This window comes from Musca autumnalis, unplaced genomic scaffold (genome assembly GCF_047663935.1).
Source record: "Musca autumnalis isolate F117 unplaced genomic scaffold, ASM4766393v1 scaffold_5, whole genome shotgun sequence".
Taxonomy (NCBI): domain Eukaryota; kingdom Metazoa; phylum Arthropoda; class Insecta; order Diptera; family Muscidae; genus Musca; species Musca autumnalis.
Window position 1 is genome coordinate 94,581,575 of NW_027412088.1, and position 24,774 is coordinate 94,606,348.

At 34.1% G+C, this 24,774-nt stretch overlaps 1 protein-coding gene across 4 annotated transcripts in view; it reads right to left on the reverse strand.

Annotated features, from left to right (window-relative positions):
* Positions 1-24,774, reverse strand: part of Hil (peptidase hillarin) — a 190,652-nt gene that overhangs the window by 11,387 nt on the left and 154,491 nt on the right. For all 4 annotated transcript variants that reach the window (XM_073956171.1, XM_073956173.1, XM_073956172.1 and 1 more), the window contains 2 exons: positions 2,218-3,212; positions 1,937-2,145 (listed from right to left, as the gene is read on the reverse strand). In XM_073956171.1, coding sequence (XP_073812272.1) covers positions 1,937-2,145; positions 2,218-3,212 — 1,204 coding nt within the window. The remainder of the gene's footprint in view (positions 1-1,936; positions 2,146-2,217; positions 3,213-24,774) is intronic.

Consider the following 24,774-nt stretch of genomic DNA (forward strand, 5'->3'; position numbering starts at 1 on the left):
CACCGATGGGACTTTTTCTATAGAAAAATGTCAACGATGGGACTTTTTCTATAGAAAAATGTCACCGATGGGACTTTTTCTATAGAAAAATGTCACCGATGGGACTTTTTCTATAGAAAAATGTCACCGATGGGACTTTTTCTATAGAAAAATGTCACCGATGGGACTTTTTCTATAGAAAAATGTCACCGATGGGACTTTTTCTATAGAAAAATGTCACCGATGGGACTTTTTCTATAGAAAAATGTCACCGATGGGACTTTTTCTATAGAAAAATGTGAACGATGGGACTGTTTCCTATAAAAAATGTGAACGATGGGACTTTTTCTATAGAAAAATGTCACCGATGGGACTTTTTCTTTCTATAGATAAATGTCACCGATGGGATTTTTCTTTCTATAGAAAAATTTCACCGATGCGACTTTTTTTTTCTATAGAAAAATGTCACCGATGCGACTTTTTCTTTCTATAGAAAAATGTCACCGATGGGACTGTTTTCTATAGAAAAATGTCACCGATGGGACTTTTTCTTTCTGTAGAAAAATGTCACCGATGGGACTGTTTTCTATAGAAAAATGTCACCGATGGGACTGTTTTCTATAGAAAAATGTCACCGATGGGACTGTTTTCTATAGAAAAATGTCACCGATGGGACTGTTTTCTATAGAAAAATGTCACCGATGAGACTGTTTTCTATAGAAAAATGTCTCCCATGGGACTTTTTCTATAGAAAAATGTCACCGACGGGACTTTTTCTATAGAAAAATGTCACCGACGGGACTTTTTCTATAGAAAAATGTCACCGATGGGACTTTTTCTATAAAAAATGTGAACTATGGGACTGTTTCCTATAAAAAATGTGAACGATGGGACTTTTTCTATAGAAAAATGTCACCGATGGGACTTTTTCTTTCTATAGAAAAATGTCACCGATGGGACTGTTTTCTATAGAAAAATGTCACCGATGGGACTGTTTTCTATAGAAAAATGTCACCGATGGGACTGTTTTCTATAGAAAAATGTCACCGATGGGACTGTTTTCTATAGAAAAATGTCACCGATGAGACTGTTTTCTATAGAAAAATGTCTCCCATGGGACTTTTTCTATAGAAAAATGTCACCGACGGGACTTTTTCTATAGAAAAATGTCACCGACGGGACTTTTTCTATAGAAAAATGTCACCGATGGGACTTTTTCTATAAAAAATGTGAACTATGGGACTGTTTCCTATAAAAAATGTGAACGATGGGACTTTTTCTATAGAAAAATGTCACCGATGGGACTTTTTCTTTCTATAGAAAAATGTCACCGATGCGATTTTTCTTTCTATAGAAAAATTTCACCGATGCGACTTTTTCTTTCTATAGAAAAATGTCACCGATGGGACTGTTTTCTATAGAAAAATGTCACCGATGGGACTTTTTCTTTCTATGGGACTGTTTTCTATAAAAAAATTTCACCGATGGGACTTTTTCTTTCTATAGAAAAAATGTCAACGATGGGACTGTTTTCTATAGAAAAATGTCACCGATGGGACTTTTTCTATAGAAAAATGTCACCGATGGGACTTTTTCTATAGAAAAATGTCACCGATGGGACTTTTCTATAGAAAAATGTCACCGATGGGACTTTTTCTATAGAAAAATGTCACCGATGGGACTTTTTCTATAGAAAAATGTCACCGATGGGACTTTTTCTATAGAAAAATGTCGCCGATCTGACTTTTTCTATAGAAAAATGTCACCGATGGGACTTTTTCTTTCTATAGAAAAATGTTCTATAGAAAAAATGTAACCAACCGTATTTTTTCTATAAAAATGTCACCTATGGTACTTTTACTATAGAAATTAGGAATCGGTCTAGACAACCTTAGATTATAGGGACCTCAACATGGATCTCTCTATACTTTAACAATCTATATGGTGTTCCACTTACCAGTATCGTCTGTAAAGACAACAGCTCCATAACCCTCATCGGCAAAATGTAAACCATAACGGAAGAACAGCGAACGAACAAATGGTAAATTCTCAAATTCTCTTAACGTAATGGGACGCTTCAGTAGCTGCCATTCTTCTTGCAACGGGAAGAATTCATAAATGAATTCTCGTGGATCGGTTAAGAAATAATGGTCATCATATTCATATCTGGAAGTTAGCAATACACATTCACCATTAAATGATTTTTTTTCAACAAAAACAGTTCATACACCCTCTCACCTCAAACTGTCATTTTTACCCCGACCAGTTTTGGGTACCTCTTTGGCATTCACCAAGTGTCTAGCACCCCAATTACATTGGACAAAACGCCATGCTCCCGCCACAAATACAGCATTCCATGAATTACGGAAACGAGAATCTTGAAATTTGACTCCAGGCTGATAGCCAGCACTTTTCGAATAGCCCTTGATGACAACGCAATGAAGACCGGCATAACTGCAGAGACGTTTGAACAAGACGTGATAACTTTCGGTACCAAATTTAATGCCGCGCAGTAGGCCCATGGGCGAATCGCCACGCAAATCATCATCGAAGTGCATATTATTTAGATTTTTCACTGTGATCCAACGGAATATGGTGCGGGCCTTTTCGATGTCTGTTGTGCAACGACCCACCAATTGTCTCACCAAATCGGTGAAGGTCTTTTGATCTTCTTGGGCCACCGAGATTGCTATACGATCGACATCTTCAAATTCTATGGGATCGGTATAGATTTGGAATTTACTAACTGTGGGTGGCGCAGGCAGAGGTGGTAAATTGGGATATTCTATCGGTGTGACACCCTCACTGAACTCATCATCCAGGAATATACTTTCATTCATCATGTACTCCGAACGACGAGCACTGATCAATTCCAACATTTCACTAGACTGACGATCGACTAGAGCTGCCGTCTCAAAACGTTCATGTTCGAGCATTTTCCGCGTAATGCTCTCCTTCTTTTTACTACGTCTCAGGGTCATGTTCTTTTCCAAATCTTCCTTCTGTTGTTCGAGGCGTTTTGTGAGAATATTTTGCTCTTCACGATTACGCCGTGATGTGGTCAATTCCTTCTCAAATTTATGTGTTAAACGCTGCAATTCACGTTCCCATTCAGTTTGGAATTCTGATTGTATTTTACGATCTTCTTCCTCACGTTTACGGGCAAATTTCCGATAGAGGTCATCTTCCTCTTGGCGATGTTTCATTTCCAAGCGTGCTTGTTCTTCACGACCCTAGAAGAGAGAGAGAGAGAGAGAGTGAGAGTTTACATGGGAATTTATTATTGGGATGGGACTTTTTCTATGGGAAAATATCACCGATGGAAACTTTTGTCACTAACTACAATTTTTCCATACAGACAAAGTCACAGACGACAGTTTTTATATAGAAAAATGTCACCGATGGAACTTTTTCCATAGAAAAATGTAACAGATGGGACTTTTTCTATAGAAAAATGTCACCGATGGGACTTTTTCTATAGAAAAATGTCACCGATGGGACTTTTTCTATAGAAAAATGTCACCGATGGGACTTTTTCTATAGAAAAATGTCACCGATGGGACTTTTTCTATAGAAAAATGTCACCGATGGGACTTTTTCTATAGAAAAATGTCACCGATGGGACTTTTTCTATAGAAAAATGTCACCGATGGGACTTTTTCTATAGAAAAATGTCACCGATGGGACTTTTTCTATAGAAAAATGTCACCGATGGGACTTTTTCTATAGAAAAATGTCAGCGATGGGACTTTTTCTATAGAAAAATGTCACCGATGGGACTTTTTCTATAGAAAAATGTCACCGATGGGACTTTATCTATAGAAAAATGTCACCGATGGGACTTTTTCTATAGAAAAATGTCACCGATGGGACTTTTTCTATAGAAAAATGTCACCGATGGGACTTTTTCTATAGAAAAATGTCACCGATGGGACTTTTTCTATAGAAAAATGTCACCGATGGGACTTTTTCTATAGAAAAATGTCACCGATGGGACTTTTTCTATAGAAAAATGTCACCGATGGGACTTTTTCTATAGAAAAATGTCACCGATGGGACTTTTTCTATAGAAAAATGTCACCGATGGGACTTTTTCTATAGAAAAATGTCACCGATGGGACTTTTTCTATAGAAAAATGTCACCGATGGGACTTTTTCTATAGAAAAATGTCACCGATGGGACTTTTTCTATAGAAAAATGTCACCGATGGGACTTTTTCTATAGAAAAATGTCACCGATGGGACTTTTTCTATAGAAAAATGTCACCGATGGGACTTTTTCTATAGAAAAATGTCACCGATGGGACTTTTTCTATAGAAAAATGTCACCGATGGGACTTTTTCTATAGAAAAATGTCACCGATGGGACTTTTTCTATAGAAAAATGTCACCGATGGGACTTTTTCTATAGAAAAATGTCACCGATGGGACTTTTTCTATAGAAAAATGTCACCGATGGGACTTTTTCTATAGAAAAATGTCACCGATGGGACTTTTTCTATAGAAAAATGTCACCGATGGGACTTTTTCTATAGAAAAATGTCACCGATGGGACTTTTTCTATAGAAAAATGTCACCGATGGGACTTTTTCTATAGAAAAATGTCACCGATTGGACTTTTTCTATAGAAAAATGTCACCGATGGGACTTTTTCTATAGAAAAATGTCACCGATGGGACTTTTTCTATAGAAAAATGTCACCGATTGGACTTTTTCTATAGAAAAATGTCACTGATTGGACTTTTTCTATAGAAAAATGTCACCGATTGGACTTTTTCTATAGAAAAATGTCACCGATTGGACTTTTTCTATAGAAAAATGTCACCGATTGGACTTTTTCTATAGAAAAATGTCACCGATTGGACTTTTTCTATAGAAAAATGTCACCGATGGGACTTTTTCTATAGAAAAATGTCACCGATGGGACTTTTTCTATAGAAAAATGTCACCGATGGGACTTTTTCTATAGAAAAATGTCACCGATGGGACTTTTTCTATAGAAAAATGTCACCGATGGGACTTTTTCTATAGAAAAATGTCACCGATTGGACTTTTTCTATAGAAAAATGTCACCGATGGGACTTTTTCTATAGAAAAATGTCACCGATGGGACTTTTTCTATAGAAAAATGTCACCGATTGGACTTTTTCTATAGAAAAATGTCACCGATGGGACTTTTTCTATAGAAAAATGTCACCGATGGGACTTTTTCTATAGAAAAATGTCACCGATGGGACTTTTTCTATAGAAAAATGTCACCGATGGGACTTTTTCTATAGAAAAATGTCACCGATTGGACTTTTTCTATAGAAAAATGTCACCGATGGGACTTTTTCTATAGAAAAATGTCACCGATGGGACTTTTTCTATAGAAAAATGTCACCGATGGGACTTTTTCTATAGAAAAATGTCACCGATTGGACTTTTTCTATAGAAAAATGTCACCGATTGGACTTTTTCTATAGAAAAATGTCACCGATTGGACTTTTTCTATAGAAAAATGTCACCGATTGGACTTTTTCTATAGAAAAATGTCACCGATTGGACTTTTTCTATAGAAAAATGTCACCGATTGGACTTTTTCTATAGAAAAATGTCACCGATTGGACTTTTTCTATAGAAAAATGTCACCGATGGGACTTTTTCTATAGAAAAATGTCACCGATTGGACTTTTTCTATAGAAAAATGTCACCGATGGGACTTTTTCTATAGAAAAATGTCACCGATGGGACTTTTTCTATAGAAAAATGTCACCGATTGGACTTTTTCTATAGAAAAATGTCACCGATGGGACTTATTCTATAGAAAAATGTCACCGATGGGACTTTTTCTATAGAAAAATGTCACCGATGGGACTTTTTCTATAGAAAAATGTCACCGATGGGACTTTTTCTATAGAAAAATTTCACCGGTGGGACTTTTTCTATAGAAAAATGTCACCGATGGGACTTTTTCTATAGAAAAATGTCACCGATGGGACTTTTTCTATAGAAAAATGTCACCGATGGGACTTTTTCTATAGAAAAATGTCACCGATGGGACTTTTTCTATAGAAAAATGTCACCGATGGGACTTTTTCTATAGAAAAATGTCACCGATGGGACTTTTTCTATAGAAAAATGTCACCGATGGGACTTTTTCTATAGAAAAATGTCACCGATGGGACTTTTTCTATAGAAAAATGTCACCGATGGGACTTTTTCTATAGAAAAATGTCACCGATGGGACTTTTTCTATAGAAAAATGTCACCGATGGGACTTTTTCTATAGAAAAATGTCACCGATGGGACTTTTTCTATAGAAAAATGTCACCGATGGGACTTTTTCTATAGAAAAATGTCACCGATGGGACTTTTTCTATAGAAAAATGTCACCGATGGGACTTTTTCTATAGAAAAATGTCACCGATGGGACTTTTTCTATAGAAAAATGTCACCGATGGGACTTTTTCTATAGAAAAATGTCACCGATGGGACTTTTTCTATAGAAAAATGTCACCGATTGGACTTTTTCTATAGAAAAATGTCACCGATGGGACTTTTTCTATAGAAAAATGTCACCGATGGGACTTTTTCTATAGAAAAATGTCACCGATTGGACTTTTTCTATAGAAAAATGTCACTGATTGGACTTTTTCTATAGAAAAATGTCACCGATTGGACTTTTTCTATAGAAAAATGTCACCGATTGGACTTTTTCTATAGAAAAATGTCACCGATTGGACTTTTTCTATAGAAAAATGTCACCGATTGGACTTTTTCTATAGAAAAATGTCACCGATGGGACTTTTTCTATAGAAAAATGTCACCGATGGGACTTTTTCTATAGAAAAATGTCACCGATGGGACTTTTTCTATAGAAAAATGTCACCGATTGGACTTTTTCTATAGAAAAATGTCACCGATTGGACTTTTTCTATAGAAAAATGTCACCGATGGGACTTTTTCTATAGAAAAATGTCACCGATGGGACTTTTTCTATAGAAAAATGTCACCGATTGGACTTTTTCTATAGAAAAATGTCACCGATGGGACTTTTTCTATAGAAAAATGTCACCGATGGGACTTTTTCTATAGAAAAATGTCACCGATTGGACTTTTTCTATAGAAAAATGTCACCGATGGGACTTTTTCTATAGAAAAATGTCACCGATGGGACTTTTTCTATAGAAAAATGTCACCGATGGGACTTTTTCTATAGAAAAATGTCACCGATGGGACTTTTTCTATAGAAAAATGTCACCGATGGGACTTTTTCTATAGAAAAATGTCACCGATTGGACTTTTTCTATAGAAAAATGTCACCGATTGGACTTTTTCTATAGAAAAATGTCACCGATTGGACTTTTTCTATAGAAAAATGTCACCGATGGGACTTTTTCTATAGAAAAATGTCACCGATTGGACTTTTTCTATAGAAAAATGTCACCGATGGGACTTTTTCTATAGAAAAATGTCACCGATGGGACTTTTTCTATAGAAAAATGTCACCGATTGGACTTTTTCTATAGAAAAATGTCACCGATGGGACTTTTTCTATAGAAAAATGTCACCGATTGGACTTTTTCTATAGAAAAATGTCACCGATTGGACTTTTTCTATAGAAAAATGTCACCGATTGGACTTTTTCTATAGAAAAATGTCACCGATTGGACTTTTTCTATAGAAAAATGTCACCGATGGGACTTTTTCTATAGAAAAATGTCACCGATGGGACTTTTTCTATAGAAAAATGTCACCGATGGGACTTTTTCTATAGAAAAATGTCACCGATGGGACTTTTTCTATAGAAAAATGTCACCGATTGGACTTTTTCTATAGAAAAATGTCACCGATGGGACTTTTTCTATAGAAAAATGTCACCGATGGGACTTTTTCTATAGAAAAATGTCACCGATGGGACTTTTTCTATAGAAAAATGTCACCGATGGGACTTTTTCTATAGAAAAATGTCACCGATGGGACTTTTTCTATAGAAAAATGTCACCGATGGGACTTTTCCTATAGAAAAATGTCACCGATGGGACTTTTCCTATAGAAAAATGTCACCGATGGGACTTTTCCTATAGAAAAATGTCACCGATGGGACTTTTCCTATAGAAAAATGTCACCGATGGGACTTTTCCTATAGAAAAATGTCACCGATGGGACTTTTCCTATAGAAAAATGTCACCGATGGGACTTTTCCTATAGAAAAATGTCACCGATGGGACTTTTCCTATAGAAAAATGTCACCGATGGGACTTTTCCTATAGAAAAATGTCACCGATGGGACTTTTCCTATAGAAAAATGTCACCGATGGGACTTTTCCTATAGAAAAATGTCACCGATGGGACTTTTCCTATAGAAAAATGTCACCGATGGGACTTTTCCTATAGAAAAATGTCACCGATGGGACTTTTCCTATAGAAAAATGTCACCGATGGGACTTTTTCTATACAAAAATGTCACCGATGGGACTGTTTTCTATAGAAAAATGTCACCGATGGGACTTTTTTCTATAGAAAAACGTTACCGATGGGACTTTTTCTATAGAAAAACGTTACCGATGGGACTTTTTCTATAGAAAAACGTCACCGATGGGACTTTTTTTATTGAAAAATGTCACCTATGGGACTTTTTTTTATAGAAAAACGTCACCGATGGGACTTTTTCTATAGAAAAATGTCACCGATGGGACTTTTTCTATAGAAAAATGTCACCGATGGGACTTTTTCTATAGAAAAATGTCACCGATGGGACTTTTTCTATAGAAAAATGTCACCGATGGGACTTTTTCTATAGAAAAATGTCACCGATGGGACTTTTTCTATAGAAAAATGTCACCGATGGGACTTTTTCTATAGAAAAATGTCACCGATGGGACTTTTTCTATAGAAAAATGTCACCGATGGGACTTTTTCTATAGAAAAATGTCACCGATGGGACTTTTTCTATAGAAAAATGTCACCGATGGGACTTTTTCTATAGAAAAATGTCACCGATGGGACTTTTTCTATAGAAAAATGTCACCGATGGGACTTTTTCTATAGAAAAATGTCACCGATGGGACTTTTTCTATAGAAAAATGTCACCGATGGGACTTTTTCTATAGAAAAATGTCACCGATGGGACTTTTTCTATAGAAAAATGTCACCGATGGGACTTTTTCTATACAAAAATGTCACCGATGGGACTGTTTTCTATAGAAAAATGTCACCGATGGGACTTTTTTCTATAGAAAAACGTTACCGATGGGACTTTTTCTATAGAAAAACGTTACCGATGGGACTTTTTCTATAGAAAAACGTCACCGATGGGACTTTTTTTATTGAAAAATGTCACCTATGGGACTTTTTTTTATAGAAAAACGTCACCGATGGGACTTTTTCTATAGAAAAATGTCACCGATGGGACTTTTTCTATAGAAAAATGTCACCGATGGGACTTTTTCTATAGAAAAATGTCACCGATGGGACTGTTTTCTATAGAAAAATGTCACCGATGGGACTTTTCCTATAGAAAAATGTCACCGATGGGACTTTTTCTATAGAAAAATGTCACCGATGGGACTTTTTCTATAGAAAAATGTCACCGATGGGACTTTTTCTATAGAAAAATGTCACCGATGGGACTTTTTCTATAGAAAAATGTCACCGATGGGACTTTTTCTATAGAAAAATGTCACCGATTGGACTTTTTCTATAGAAAAATGTCACCGATGGGACTTTTCCTATAGAAAAATGTCACCGATGGGACTTTTCCTATAGAAAAATGTCACCGATGGGACTTTTCCTATAGAAAAATGTCACCGATGGGACTTTTCCTATAGAAAAATGTCACCGATGGGACTTTTTCTATAGAAAAATGTCACCGATGGGACTTTTCCTATAGAAAAATGTCACCGATGGGACTTTTTCTATACAAAAATGTCACCGATGGGACTGTTTTCTATAGAAAAATGTCACCGATGGGACTTTTTTCTATAGAAAAACGTTACCGATGGGACTTTTTCTATAGAAAAACGTTACCGATGGGACTTTTTCTATAGAAAAACGTCACCGATGGGAATTTTTTTATTGAAAAATGTCACCTATGGGACTTTTTTTTATAGAAAAACGTCACCGATGGGACTTTTTCTATAGAAAAATGTCACCGATGGGACTTTTTCTATAGAAAAATGTCACCGATGGGACTTTTTCTATAGAAAAATGTCACCGATGGGACTTTTTCTATAGAAAAATGTCACCGATGGGACTTTTTCTATAGAAAAATGTCACCGATGGGACTTTTTCTATAGAAAAATGTCACCGATGGGACTTTTTCTATAGAAAAATGTCACCGATGGGACTTTTTCTATAGAAAAATGTCACCGATGGGACTTTTTCTATAGAAAAATGTCACCGATGGGACTTTTTCTATAGACAAATTTCATGTTCTCTATGGCTTTACCAATGGATCTTCACATCCATGCATATTTATGCATTATATATGTTCATATGCATTATAAATTCAAAAGCATTGAATATAGCTAGCTCTCTTTAATTAATTGGGTGTGTATTTGTAAGTATTTTTCGCAGTTTGTTTTTCTATAAATCAGTCAAGTGCAGTCCAGTGAAACAGCAATGATTATTGTAATTAAAGTGGCCATCAACAAACCATAGCATAAATAATAATAACAATCAACCACAATAACATCAAAGTCTAAAACTGCAACAAAAACAACAATTACAACTAATAACATTAAAACCTTTTCTATGAATTGCGTCTGAAACTGACGAGTGGTGCATTTGAAGAGCTGTACTTACATTTTTTATTTATATTTGTCGAATGCACTTCGTTAGCTAGAAAAGTGCAACGGAATATTTCCCATGCTATTAAATGCAATATTGTTTAAAGAGGAGTTGCATTTGGGTTTGATTTGCTCTAGATTTTTATGGGCGTTATGTTCGACACATTATCAACCACTGGAAACGCACAAGAGAAAACGTGGGTCATCAATCACTTTCGATTTTAAGCAGCAGCTAGTAGCTATTTGTCAATTTGGTTGTTCTAATTATAAGATTTATAAGCTTACGAAACGTACTCAATGTCATTTTCAGTTTATGATTTTCGATAGAAATGTACAGTACAGAAAAATACTACAAGAGCAGACTCATCTGCACCCATAACGCTACCAAAGACATGCTGAAGACAACTATGTTCTCCTTTAGTCAAAAAAAAAAAAAAAAAAAAAAAAAAAAAAAAAAAAACATGACCGCACAAATTGTCATATTGAATTCGTAGCCTCCTGAGAGAAACGCTAAAATCTTTAAAATTCTCAAAATTCTGGAGGTACCATTCTATAAGGTCTATATGAAAACGTGGACATATATCGGTTGTATAATTTGGCTAAAATCTTCAAAATGCCGAAAATCGGGAGGTACCGTTCCATTGGGCGCGATATCAAAACATGGTCCTGTAGCGACCATTCTCTGCGGAAATGTTTTGTAGCCTCCCAAAATAGGCCAAATATAAAATTCCACCCATTTCATAAAAATACAGAAAATCACGATGTACCGTTCTATGGGAGCTTTATGAATACGTATCCCATTTGCAATAGCAAATATTCTAGGGGTAATAAAAATTAAATAACAGAATTATAAAGCTTTATATTAAATATTGCGAACTGTATCTTGATTTCACATCACATTATTATATCAGGAAAAATAACAATAACATATGGGCAAACCCAAAAATAAAACAAAGAACCTACTATTACTAAAAATTTAGATATTTTTAGACTGACAGTTATTCTTACAGGACACTTTGGGTGCAAACGCATATCCACCAAATAGGTTGTGTAAGTTTAAAAATTGAAGAATTTTATCAAGGCTACATAATTTCTTATATGATAAATTAAAATTGTAGATTTAATTACCTCCAGAAAAACACTGTTGCGGAATTAGGGTTTAACTTAATCCCATGTGGACTTTGTTTTATTTCCCTTTACGATTTTTACCAAATAAAACGAGGGTTCCTTTCGGATTACGATTCTACAATGCTCTATTGACGTTATTCACTTCAGTTATTCTCGCAGAACTTTATCTCTCTACTAGCACACAGCTTATTTGAGTATTTAGTAAACTGTTGGGCAGAAATGCTCGGCCTCATACACAAAAGTGTAAAAAATACATGAGTCTCTCGCAATTTGCCCACCATTGATTTAGTACGAAGATTACTTCTTTACTCTTTAGATTACACTGATTACAACTTAACTCCCACCCGCTACACATTCGTATATATACCTGCTTGCTTATGCATAGAATGTTCCAGCGCACATCGTCTGGGAGGTTCTCCAATGTTCATACTCCAATGCACATACACGCATATTCGTATACAAACAGACGGATGAATGTAATCAACGCATTAATGCGCCAGCGGTGATAAATACGTGGGAGTACGAGGGGTTACGATGACGTCACAATGTAGAAACATAATAGAATAGTCAAAATGAATGAGAGAGTACAAAAACAATTTAGATAAGTAAAGAGTGTAAATTAAGACTAAGCAATAATTTCATGATTGCAGTAATAGCTGTTGTTGCAAATCTGATACGAATAAACTAAATGTTTAATACACATTTACCTTACAATTTAAATTATTAAATTAACAGAAATTCATATAAATTTACTAAAGTCTACCAGTTACATACGTAACAATACATAATCCGCAGTTACCGAGAATGACTTTTTCTTATAGGAAGATGTCCTAATTTCTAAAAGAAAAAATCCTTTGGCTATGATTTTGACTTTTTTCGAATACTTTAGGACCTGAGGATGAATGCTTTCTATTGGGAACAATTTCTAATAACCTTAAAATGTCTTCGTTATAGATAGAAATCCTCAGAAAGGTATTCTTCTATAGTTGGAAAACCGCAGAAAGTTCTTCTATAGTTAGTAGACTGAATAGAAGATCCCTAAACGGCCATGTACAGATTTGAACCTTAAACAAACTTTTATGGAAAGAAGGTCTCCAAACGAACTTCTGATGAAGATTTATAGACTTCCAAACAGGTTGGAAAACCTCAGAACGTTCTTCTATAGTTAGTAGACTGAATAGAAGATCCCTAAACGGCCATGTACAGATTTGAACCTTAAACAAACTTTTATGGAAAGAAGGTCTCCAAACGAACTTCTGATGAAGATTTATAGACTTCCAAACAGTCATCCATAGTTGAAGGAAACCATTCTCACCAATCAACACTTATTTGGCATTTCCTCCGTCATGCTGGGCCAATCTATGATTATGCGATTAGATGAAGATCAATTTTAAAGTTGCTTTGATATGATATTATTTTTTATGTGACTCTCGGTATTTGAAACACACAAGATCTTGTCACATTTTTTGCGAAGGGGACATTAATGCTTAGGTTGCAATCAATAGTTAAGTTAGCACTTGCTACCATTATAAATGTGTGGGTTTAAAAACGACGAATCCTGCCTTCTTCTGGTGGTAGGCAATCAATATTATGTTCTTGTATTGTTTCTGTAGAATAATCCCCAGATCTCCCAAAAAACCTCCCATTACCAAATGACGGGTTCATAAGTAAATTTTGATAATTTTTAGTTAATTTAAAAATCTGGATTGTATAATAAATTTTATTACGAATTTACCTTATTTGAATCAAATTTCAACAACAACTACAGTATAGTAGAGTTGTACAATCTAGTTCATTTGAAAGATCTAGTTCAATAGCTCAGCTCTTTAAACTGAACTAGGTCAGTAATCTAGTTCATAGTTCACTGCCCAGTTCAATCATTCGGATCAAAATCGTTCACCGGTTCTTAATCGATCGTTTGATGAAAACGCATACATACACCAAATACAAACGACTAATATAAATTAACTACTTCATAACAAAAAAAAATACATTTGCTTAGTTTTATTGCATTCTTAAAGAAAGATTAATTAATTTTAGAAAAAAACATCCTTCATTTAGGTGGCTGGCAAAAAAATCGTATGTTGTGTGTAGAAATTGTCATTGCAAAAAGCTTTGTGTGTGTGTGTTTCTTTCTATCCAAAAAGGCAGATTGTCTCGTATATTTTTGTAGAAATCTTCATTTTCGGACAGCTATTCCATGTACCTTGATCCAAAACATAAACGAACTGATCACATTACAAAGGCATCCCTTAACATAGACGACGCCGTCACTTTATATATTTGTGAACGACATGTTGAACTAGATTGTGAATCGTTCGTTGATCGTACGGGCACCGACTGATTATAGTTCAGTGAACTATTGAACTATATCGACTGATCTAGTTCATACGCTCTATTCAATGCATAGATGGGCTTTCTTGCACGCCAGCGTTGCTGTGTTTTGTTTCTCTTTTTCGTTGTTACAACATAAATAAACATTTACGGGTCTTTTTGCAAATTTGTTTTTAATATCATAGTTTTTTGGACATGTTAAGATACCGTCTGCGTTTAAAAATTATTAAAAAAGCAAACAAATTTTAACAAAAACCCAGTTCTAATTTTCCCTTAAATTCTATTTAAGAGAAATTTTGCCCATCTATGATTCAATGAATCGTTCAATTGAACTAGTTCGTTCATGAACTATACAACTCTACAGTATAGAACAGTGGAAGACAATGTGACTCACAAGAGAGACCATGTGCTCTAAGTGAGCGTAAATTGGTTATCGCTCACAGCCTGTGTAGATGGTAACACGTTGTGAGCATCAACAAATTTACGCTCATTGAGAGCACAAGGGAGATCCAAAAAATTTCTCTGCCTCACACTGGTATAGAATTTCACTCATTCTTTTTCGTGTTTATTTTGTTATTGTTCCCAGGGATGGAAAATTAAGTACAATAGTACTTTTTTCAGTACCATTTCATTCTAAAAAGTACCGAAGTACCCCCGCGGCCAATTCAGTACCATTTCACATACTTTAATCCCACACGTTGAAAAATTTTATGTGAAACTAAAAACGCAAAATTCACATTTTGCTTCCAGGATTATATTATTTTCTATATGAAAAATCCTAGAAATTCAAAAAAACTGAATCTACGTACCTTCATATTGGGAATATACCCAAATATGAACCATATATGAATATTTATTCGTGGAGCTCTTCCACCAACTTAGAATCCGAGAAACCAAGTTTTGTATCCCCAAAGAAGACTAAATACCAAATTTCAACAATTTTACGAGGTACCGTTGTATGGGGGATATATCAAAACTTGGGCCGATAGAACCAATTTTTAATAACAAACAATCTTGGAGCACTTTAAACTTCTGCACCAAATTAAAAAAAAACTCTATCTTGAATATTGCGAGCTGTATCTTGATTTTAACAGACGGGCGGACAAGGTTATATAGTTTATAGGGTCTCCGACGAATATTTGGATGTGTTGCAAACGGAATGACAAACATCCCTCTAGGGGGTAAAGAAACATACATATGTATACTAGGGATATAACTTTTTGCACTTTTTTGCAAATATCAAAAATACCACCACATAGCCGTGTAGAGCATGAACAACTATTATGTAAAAAGGTGTAATTTTTTCTCTATCGCGAAAAAAGTTTCCGCACCAAATGCATTGAAGTTCAGTAATGCATTTTTTAATTTTAGCTGTTATGACAACATATTTGCTTTTAATTAAATTTTTTATTTGTTTGTAATCTAATTTAAAATCATTACCAAAGCGTTCTGGACCAATTTGTTCTCAATTCGCGCCATTTCGGAGCATTTTAGAAATTTTTGACACTATTGCAATTTTTGTTTTTTCTTAATAAACTCGTGAATTTTATGTTTATATTTATTGTACCTATCGGACAAGAGAATATGGTGTCATTTGCAACAAATTCGCGAAAGTTACAGACAGTTTTTAATGACCTTGCCTGTGAGAATTGTATTTTTTTCTATGAATATTTATTCAAACAAAACAAATTTAAAATTATTAGTAGAAAAAATATCAAAAGGGTTTTAGTAATTACAGTCGGCGCGGAAACTTTTTTCACCGAATCGATCTTAGAAACGCGTTTTCATTATTAGGACAAAATTCCCCAAGTGGTACTGGTGTTGTATTTTTGTAAAAAACATATCCGCTTCTCACAAGCAAAGTCAACAAAAACAGCCTGTAACTTTCGCGACTTCGTTGCAAATGACCCCATATTCTTTTGTCCGGTAGGTACAAAAAATATAAACATAAAATTCACGAGTTTATAAAGAAAAAGCAAAAATTGCAATAGTATCAAAAGTTCCTAATATTCTCCGAAATGGCGCGATTTGAGAACAAATTGGTCCAGAACGCTTTGGTAATGATTTTAAATTAGATTACAAAAAAATTAAAATTTTAATTAAAAGCAAATATGTTGTCATAACAGCTAAAATTAAAAAATGCATTACTGAACTTCAATGCATTTGGTGCGGAAACTTTTTTCGCGGTAGAGAAAAATTGACGCCGTATTTCATAATAGTTTTCCATGCTCTACACGGCTATGTGGTGGTATTTTTTTGGTTATAGCCCTAATGTATACTATTTTGCATCATTCTACAGCTTTCAACGATACATATACAGGGCAATAATGAATATCTCCCTCGGAATTTTTCCGCACAGAAATTAATTAATTAAATTAATATTTTAAAATGTACAAAACTATTAGAATCACCTAACTGTGGAATATTCTCGCCTAATCGACATAAATATTCCCTTTTTACAGTGTTTTATTTAACTTGCCTTGGTGTGTGTTTAGTTCAAATCTGGTAACTCATTTTTAACACGGTTGCAGTTGACCAATTGAACTAAAACTTTGCACACTTCTCAGATTTGGATGACAATACATGAATATGAGATCAAAACCAATATTGGTCCATTTTTACACTGTTTTACAGTGTTTTATCTAATTTGCTTTTCAAATCTGGTAACTAATTTTTCACACAGTTGCAGTTGACCAATCGAACTTAAAATTTGCACACATTTCAGAATCGGATGACAATACATGAATATGAAATCAAAACCAATATTGGTCCATTCTTACAGTGTTTTTACGGTGTCTAACTTAACCCCCTTTTCAAATCTGGTAACTGATTTTTAAAACGGTTGCAGTTGACCAATCGAAGTAAAACTTTGCACACTTTTCAGATTTAGATGACAATACGTGAATATGAAACCAAAATCAATATGGGTCCATTTTTTCCTATAGCCCCCATACAACGGTACCACCCGATTTCCGGTATTTTGCTTTTCAAATCTGGTAACTCATTTTCCACACAGTTGCAGTTGACCAATCGAACTAAAACTTTGCAAACTTTTCAGATTTGGATGACAATACATGAATATGAAATCAAAACCAATATTGGTCCATTTTTACAGTGTTGAGCAGTGTTCAATTTTACATGCTTTTCAAATCTGGTAACTCATTTTTAAGACAGTCGTAATTGACCAAGCGAACTAAAACTTTGCACACTTTTCAGATATGAATGACAATACATGAATATGAAATCAAAACCAATATTGGTCCATTTTTACATTGTTTTACAGTTTTTGATCTAATTTGCTTTTCAAATCTGGTAACTAATTTTTAAGACAGTTGTAATTGACCAATCGAACTAAAACTTTGTACACTTTTCAGATTTGGATGACAATACATGAATATGAAACCAAAATCAATACGGGTCGATTTTTTCCTGTAGCTCCCATTCAGCGGTACCACTCGATTTAAGGTATTTTATCGTAATTTTAAGCCCGTATTGCCTGTTTTTGGACCACTAGGGTTTCCAATGGTACAGAAACGTACCCATTAAAAATTATGGACATAGGTCCAGGTTTTGGTATAGCCCCCATATAGCGGTACCGCCCGATTTCAAGTGTTTTAAGGATTTTATCTTCATTTGTATACCGAATTGCGTGTAACTTGTCATTCGGAGATCCCAGTGGTACGGAAATTTCTCCACCAAAAATTGTAACATAGGTCCAGGTGTTGGTATAGCCCCCCATATTACGGGTGGAGCTGAGAGATTCCACCCGACAACACAGCTGTGCTGCAATGGTTCAAAAATCGAAATGTTAAAATATATACTATCAAAGCACAAGATCAGTTAGTGGACGCAACACGCCAATTGGGAAACAGAGATTTGGATGAAGTCATCTCTAGTGACATCAATAAGACCGCCGGTTTACCAAAAACTTTGGACATTTTTGTTGGAGCTAAAGTGATGTTACGATCTAACATTGATCAAACAAAGGGATTAGTTAATGGAGCAATAGGATTTATAACTTACATAATTTGGCCCCACTACCGCAGAGAACAAATGTACGAAACAGATATACCGTCCGTAAGGATTGACTTTGATAGAATTGGTACACATGTGATTCAGCCAAAAACAGTACAATTTTCTGCTAAGTTCAGTTACGGAACTGCTGAATGAAGAATGCTTCCACCGATGCTATCATGGGACTCAACTGTTCATATATTACAAGGGTCAACTGTGGACTACTCAGTGGTGTATCTAGGATCCAAGCTTTTCGAAGAAGGGCAAGCATATGTGGAATTGAGTCGTGTAAGATTGCTGGATGGATTAAGAATAGAAGAACTGGATTGCTCGAAACTAACAGGAAAGAGGTCATGCAATAACGAAGGGTTGACTAAAATCAACAGGATGAGAAACTACCAACCTAAATAAATTTTTAATAACATTATACATTTAATTAATAAATGTAAGTCCATCATTAAATATCAATTATAATCTCAAGTATATAGAAATAAAATTGAAAATCCTACAAAATTTATTTACAAAAAAAATTAATAATAATGAAATCATGATATTGGTAGCGATCAGTAAAATTTTGCAACACTGTCAGTTCGTTTTGAAAAACATTACTCTCTGTAATAGAGGGTAATAAATGAAGTTGAGCCAATGGGGGAATAATCCACTCAAACAATCAAAAATTAATAATAATTATAAAATTAATAAGTTTCAGTATTCTATTTTTAAATGCACTAAAAACTAGAAAATAAGTATATAATTAAAAAAAAATTAAGCAACAGTGTTTTATTTATAAATGCACTTAAAAGTAGAAAATAATTTTTCATGATGGAATCTCTCAAATAAAACGCTTGCCGTTCAATATTGTCACAATTTTTAATTCAAATGCAAGCGTTTTATTTGATAGATTCCATCATGAAAAATTATTTTCTACTTTTAAGTGCATTTATAAATAAAACACTGTTGCTTAATTTTTTTTAATTATATACTTATTTATTATTATTATTATTACAGTGTTTTATTTAACTTTCTTTGGTGTGTGTTTAGTTCAAATCTGGTAACTCACTTTTAACACGGTTGCAGTTGACCAATTGATCTAAAACTTTGCACACTTTTCAGATTTGGATGACAATACACGAATATGAAATCAAAACCAATATTGGTCCATTTTTACACTGTTTTACAGCGTTTTATCTAATTTACTTTTCAAATCTGGTAACTAATTTTTCACACAGTTGCAGTTGACCAATCGAACTTAAAATTTGCACACATTTCAGATTTGGATGACAATACATGAATATGAAATCAAAACCAATATTGGTCCATTCTTACAGTGTTTTTACGGTGTCTAACTTAACCCCCTTTTCAAATCTGGTAACTGATTTTTAAAACTGTTGCAGTTGACCAATCGAAGTAAATCTTTGCACACTTTTCAGATTTAGATGACAATACGTGAATATGAAACCAAAATCAATATGGGTCTATTTTTTCCTATAGCCCCCATATAACGGTACCACCCAATTTCCGGTATTTTGCTGTTCAAATCTGGTAACTCATTTTTCACACAGTTGCAGTTGACCAATCGAACTAAAACTTTGCAAACTTTTCAGATTTGGATGACAATACATGAAGATGAAATCAAAACCAATATTGGTCCATTTTGACAGTGTTGTACAGTGTTCAATTTTACATGCTTTTCAAATCTGGTAACTCATTTTTAAAACAGTTGTAATTGACCAAGCGTACTAAAACGTTGCAAACTTTTCAGATATGGATGACAATACATGAAGATGAAATCAAAACCAATATTGGTCCATTTTTACACTGTTTTACAGTTTTTTTATCTAATTTGCTTTTCAAATCTGGTAACTCATTTTTCCCACAGTTGTAGTTGACCAATCGAACTAAAACTTTGTACACCTTTCAGATTTGGATGACAATACATGAATATAAAACCAAAACCAATATGGATCCATTATTTCCTATAGCCCCCATTAGTGGGTGGAACGATTTTAGGTATTTTAGGGATTTTATCTTCATTTTTAGTCCGAATTGGCTGTACTTTGGATTTGGAGTTTCCAATGGTACAGAAACTTCCCCACCAAAAAATTTGGACATAGGTCAGGGTTTTGGTATAGCCTTTATATAACGGTACTACACGATTTCAGGCATTTTAAAGTTTTTATCTAAATTTTCGGCCTAAATCGACTATAATTTTGTTCTCAGTGGTCAAAAAAAATGTATTTACTAAAAAGTTAAAAATAAAATATAATTTAAAAAAAATTAAGTTTCAGTGTTTTATTTGGAAATGCACTTAAAACTAGGAAATAAATTGTCGCTTAGCCTCAATAAATATATTCTTTCTCATGATGGAATCTCTCAAATAAAACGCTTGCCGTTTACCATTTATACCATTTACCATTTATAATTTAAATGCAAGCATTTTATTTGAGAGATTCCATCATGAGAAAGAATATATTTATTGAGGCTAAGCGACAATTTATTTCCCAGTTTTAAGTGCATTTCCAAATAAAACACTGAAACTTAATTTTTTTAAATTATATTTTTTGGACATAAATACAGAACAAATTTTTATAAAATTTGGGAAAGGGAATAAATTCCGCACGGAATTTTCATTCATGATTGCCCTGGTAAGCATTTGTTGTTCTTTTTTACTGTATAGAAAATATTTAATTTTTTCCTTAAAAAAAGTACCTTTTTAATGAAAAAAGTACCATTTTAATACTTTTTGAAATTTTTAATTTTCCATCCCTGATTGTTCCTGTTGTACTCTCCCTTTCTCTCATATTTGTTTTGATCATTCGGTTTTAGCTCTCTCGTATTTATTACTTCTGCACCATTTGTAAACGAACCCACGTTTTATTTGGTACAAATCGTATCGGAAAATAAAACAACGTCTATACGGAATTAAAAGACGACAAATAAGTTAAAAAAAATACTTTGGCCTATTGGTAAAAGTTTAGATTCAAACATTAAAAATTTTGTATATCATTGAGATTATAATAGAATCAGATTGCACATTAGATATGAGAGAAGTCTCTCCTTGGTTCTTCCAAAATCATCGTGGAAAATTATTTGTATGACTAAGAAATAATAATACCTTGCAAGAATTATGTTTACATACCATTATTGTTGATATATACATATGATGGACAGAATATTATTTAATTAATATAATAAATTATCTTTGATCAACATTTTGTTAGAAAAAAAGGTGACACATTTTATGTTTATCTCATAATTCGTGTTAATGAACAAATAAATAGCATTTTGTAATGGTCTGTTGGTTATGATGGCTATGCTTTGAGTTATTAGCGTTTTTTTTTGTCACCGAAATAAAAACATGACAGAAGGTTATTAGCCCATTTGGTATACCATACTACTATTTTACACATTTTTCCAATCAGTATTCTGTGATAAATAAATTTGTTTTTAGTTTTAATTTGTATACCCATATCCCATGCTGAGCTTTAAACATTATTTTAAACTCGATTTTAATGTCTAGCAAGAATATTAGGGATAATGGGAGACATCTCTCATATAAACAACTGGAACCCTATTCTAGGTTTCTATAAAATAGCCCAACCTCACCTTTATCACCAGACCCAAACGATAGTTCGCTGAGTCGATTGAGCTACCGCTGACAAATGTGATGATGTATTGTCAGAGTTTGGAAGACACAACCATTCCATCTATGCTCACCATTCAAAGGGAATTCTTCTATATAAAGTTGCCTAAATTAATATTGAGCATAGAATCTAAAACCAAAAGTTTAAAAAATTAAATTTCTTGCACATTGACCTAGATATTTCGTACCAATTCGCTTCGGTTGCAATCATTCATTTACAAAACTTCAAACCTTTTATGTTATACGGCTCTTGAATTTCAATGGCCTTTGACACAAAACTACAAATATTTACACACATACATATGAACACCTTTTCATGCAAATATGGATGACAGTGCATATTTGTCACTATGCAAATTGTAATTATGCACCATCACCATGACTGGCCGGAAAAATTCTAACATTCATTGTAAACGAAAACAGCAGCAAAGAAAACTCAGAGCGTTGTTACCATGACTTCGTAACTGATTTCATATGTATGTATTTCATTGACAGAAAGTGTACAAACAGTAAAAAAATTAAATTCCATTTTTTCCATGGACATTCAGTTGGAATTTTGGTTGCAATAAAAAATTCAAAATATGGGATTGCATCAGATTTGAATTGCACAAAAGTTGAAAAAACCTGGGGAACACCGTATTTCAAAATCAACAGCAAATATGTTACACTCGCCATATTATTACAAATATGAAACCTCAATTCCTGAGGTTTATATTTTCCTAAAGGAAAATATCCTCAAACCTCAGTTATGAGGTGTATATTTTCCTTTAGGAAAATATATCAAACCTCAGTTCCTGAAGTGTATATTTTCCTATAAGAAAATATATCAAACCTCAGTTCCTGAAGTGTATATTTTCCTATAGGAAAATATTAAACCTCAGTTCCTGAGGTCTATATTTCCTATAGGAAAATATCAAACCTCAGTTCCTGAGGTGCATATTTTCCTATAGGAAAATATCAAACCTCAGTTCCTGAGGTGCATATTTTCCTATACGAAAATATCAAACCTCAGTTCCTGAGGTGCATATTTTCCTATAGGAAAATATAGGAAAACTCAGTTCCTGAGGTGTATATTTTTCTATAAGAAAATATCCTCAAACCTTAGTTACTGAGGTGTATATTTCCCTATAGGAATATATCCTCAAACCTCAGTTCCTGAGGTGCATATTTTCCTATATGAAAATATAAAACCTCAGTTCCTGAGGTGCCTATTTTCCTATAGGAAAATATTCTCAAACCTTAGTTCCTGAGGTGTGTATTTCCATATAGGAAAATATCCTCAAACCTTATTTGCTGAAATGTATATTTCCCTATAGGAAAATATCAAACCTCAGTTCCTGAGGTGCCTATTTTGCTATAGGAAAATATCAAACCTCAGTTCCTGAGGTATATAAGAAAATATCCTCAAACCTCAGTTCCCGAGGTGTATATTTGCCTCTAGGAAAATATATGAAACCTCAGTTCCTGAGGTGTACATTTTTCTATAGGAAAATATATCAAACCTCAGTTCCTGAAGTGTATATTTTCCTATAGGAAAATATTAAACCTCAGTTCCAGAGGTCTATATTTTTCTATAGGAAAATATCAAACCTCAGCTCCTGAGGTGCATATTTTCCTATAGGAAAATATCAAAACTCAGCTCCTGAGGTGCATATTTTCCTATAGGAAAATATCAAAACTCAGTTCCTGAGGTGCATATTTTCCTATAGGAAAATTACAAACCTCCTATAGGAAAACTACAAACCTATAGGAAAATTACAAACCTCAGTTCCTGAGGTGCATATTTTCCTATAGGAAAATATCAAACCTCAGTTCCTGAGGTGCCTATTTGGCTATAGGAAAATATCAAACCTCAGTTCCTGAGGTATATAAGAAAATATCCTCAAACCTCAGTTCCTGAGGTGCATATTTTCCTATAGGAAAATATCAAACCTCAGTTCCTGAGGTGCATATTTTCCTATAGGAAAATATCAAACCTCAGTTCCTGAGGTGCATATTTTCCTATAGGAAAATATCAAACCTCAGTTCCTGAGGTGCATATTTTCCTATAGGAAAATATCAAACCTCAGTTCCTGAGGTGCATATTTTCCTATAGGAAAATATCAAACTTCAGTTCCTGAGGTGCATATTTTCCTATAGGAAAATATCAAACCTCAGTTCCTGAGGTGCATATTTTCCTATAGGAAAATATAGGAAAACTCAGTTCCTGAGGTGTATATTTTTCTATAAGAAAATATCCTCAAACCTTAGTTACTGAGGTGTATATTTCCCTATAGGAATATATCCTCAAACCTCAGTTCCTGAGGTGCATATTTTCCTATATGAAAATATAAAACCTCAGTTCCTGAGGTGCCTATTTTCCTATAGGAAAATTACAAACCTCCTATAGGAAAACTACAAACCTATAGGAAAATTACAAACCTCAGTTCCTGAGGTGCATATTTTCCTATAGGAAAATATCAAACCTCAGTTCCTGAGGTGCCTATTTGGCTATAGGAAAATATCAAACCTCAGTTCCTGAGGTATATAAGAAAATATCCTCAAACCTCAGTTCCTGAGGTGCATATTTTCCTATAGGAAAATATCAAACCTCAGTTCCTGAGGTGCATATTTTCCTATAGGAAAATATCAAACCTCAGTTCCTGAGGTGCATATTTTCCTATAGGAAAATATCAAACCTCAGTTCCTGAGGTGCATATTTTCCTATAGGAAAATATCAAACCTCAGTTCCTGAGGTGCATATTTTCCTATAGGAAAATATCAAACCTCAGTTCCAGAGGTGCATATTTTCCTATAGGAAAATATCAAACCTCAGTTCCTGAGGTGCATATTTTCCTATAGGAAAGTATCAAACCTCAGTTCCTGAGGTGCATATTTTCCTATAGGAAAATATAAAACCTCAGT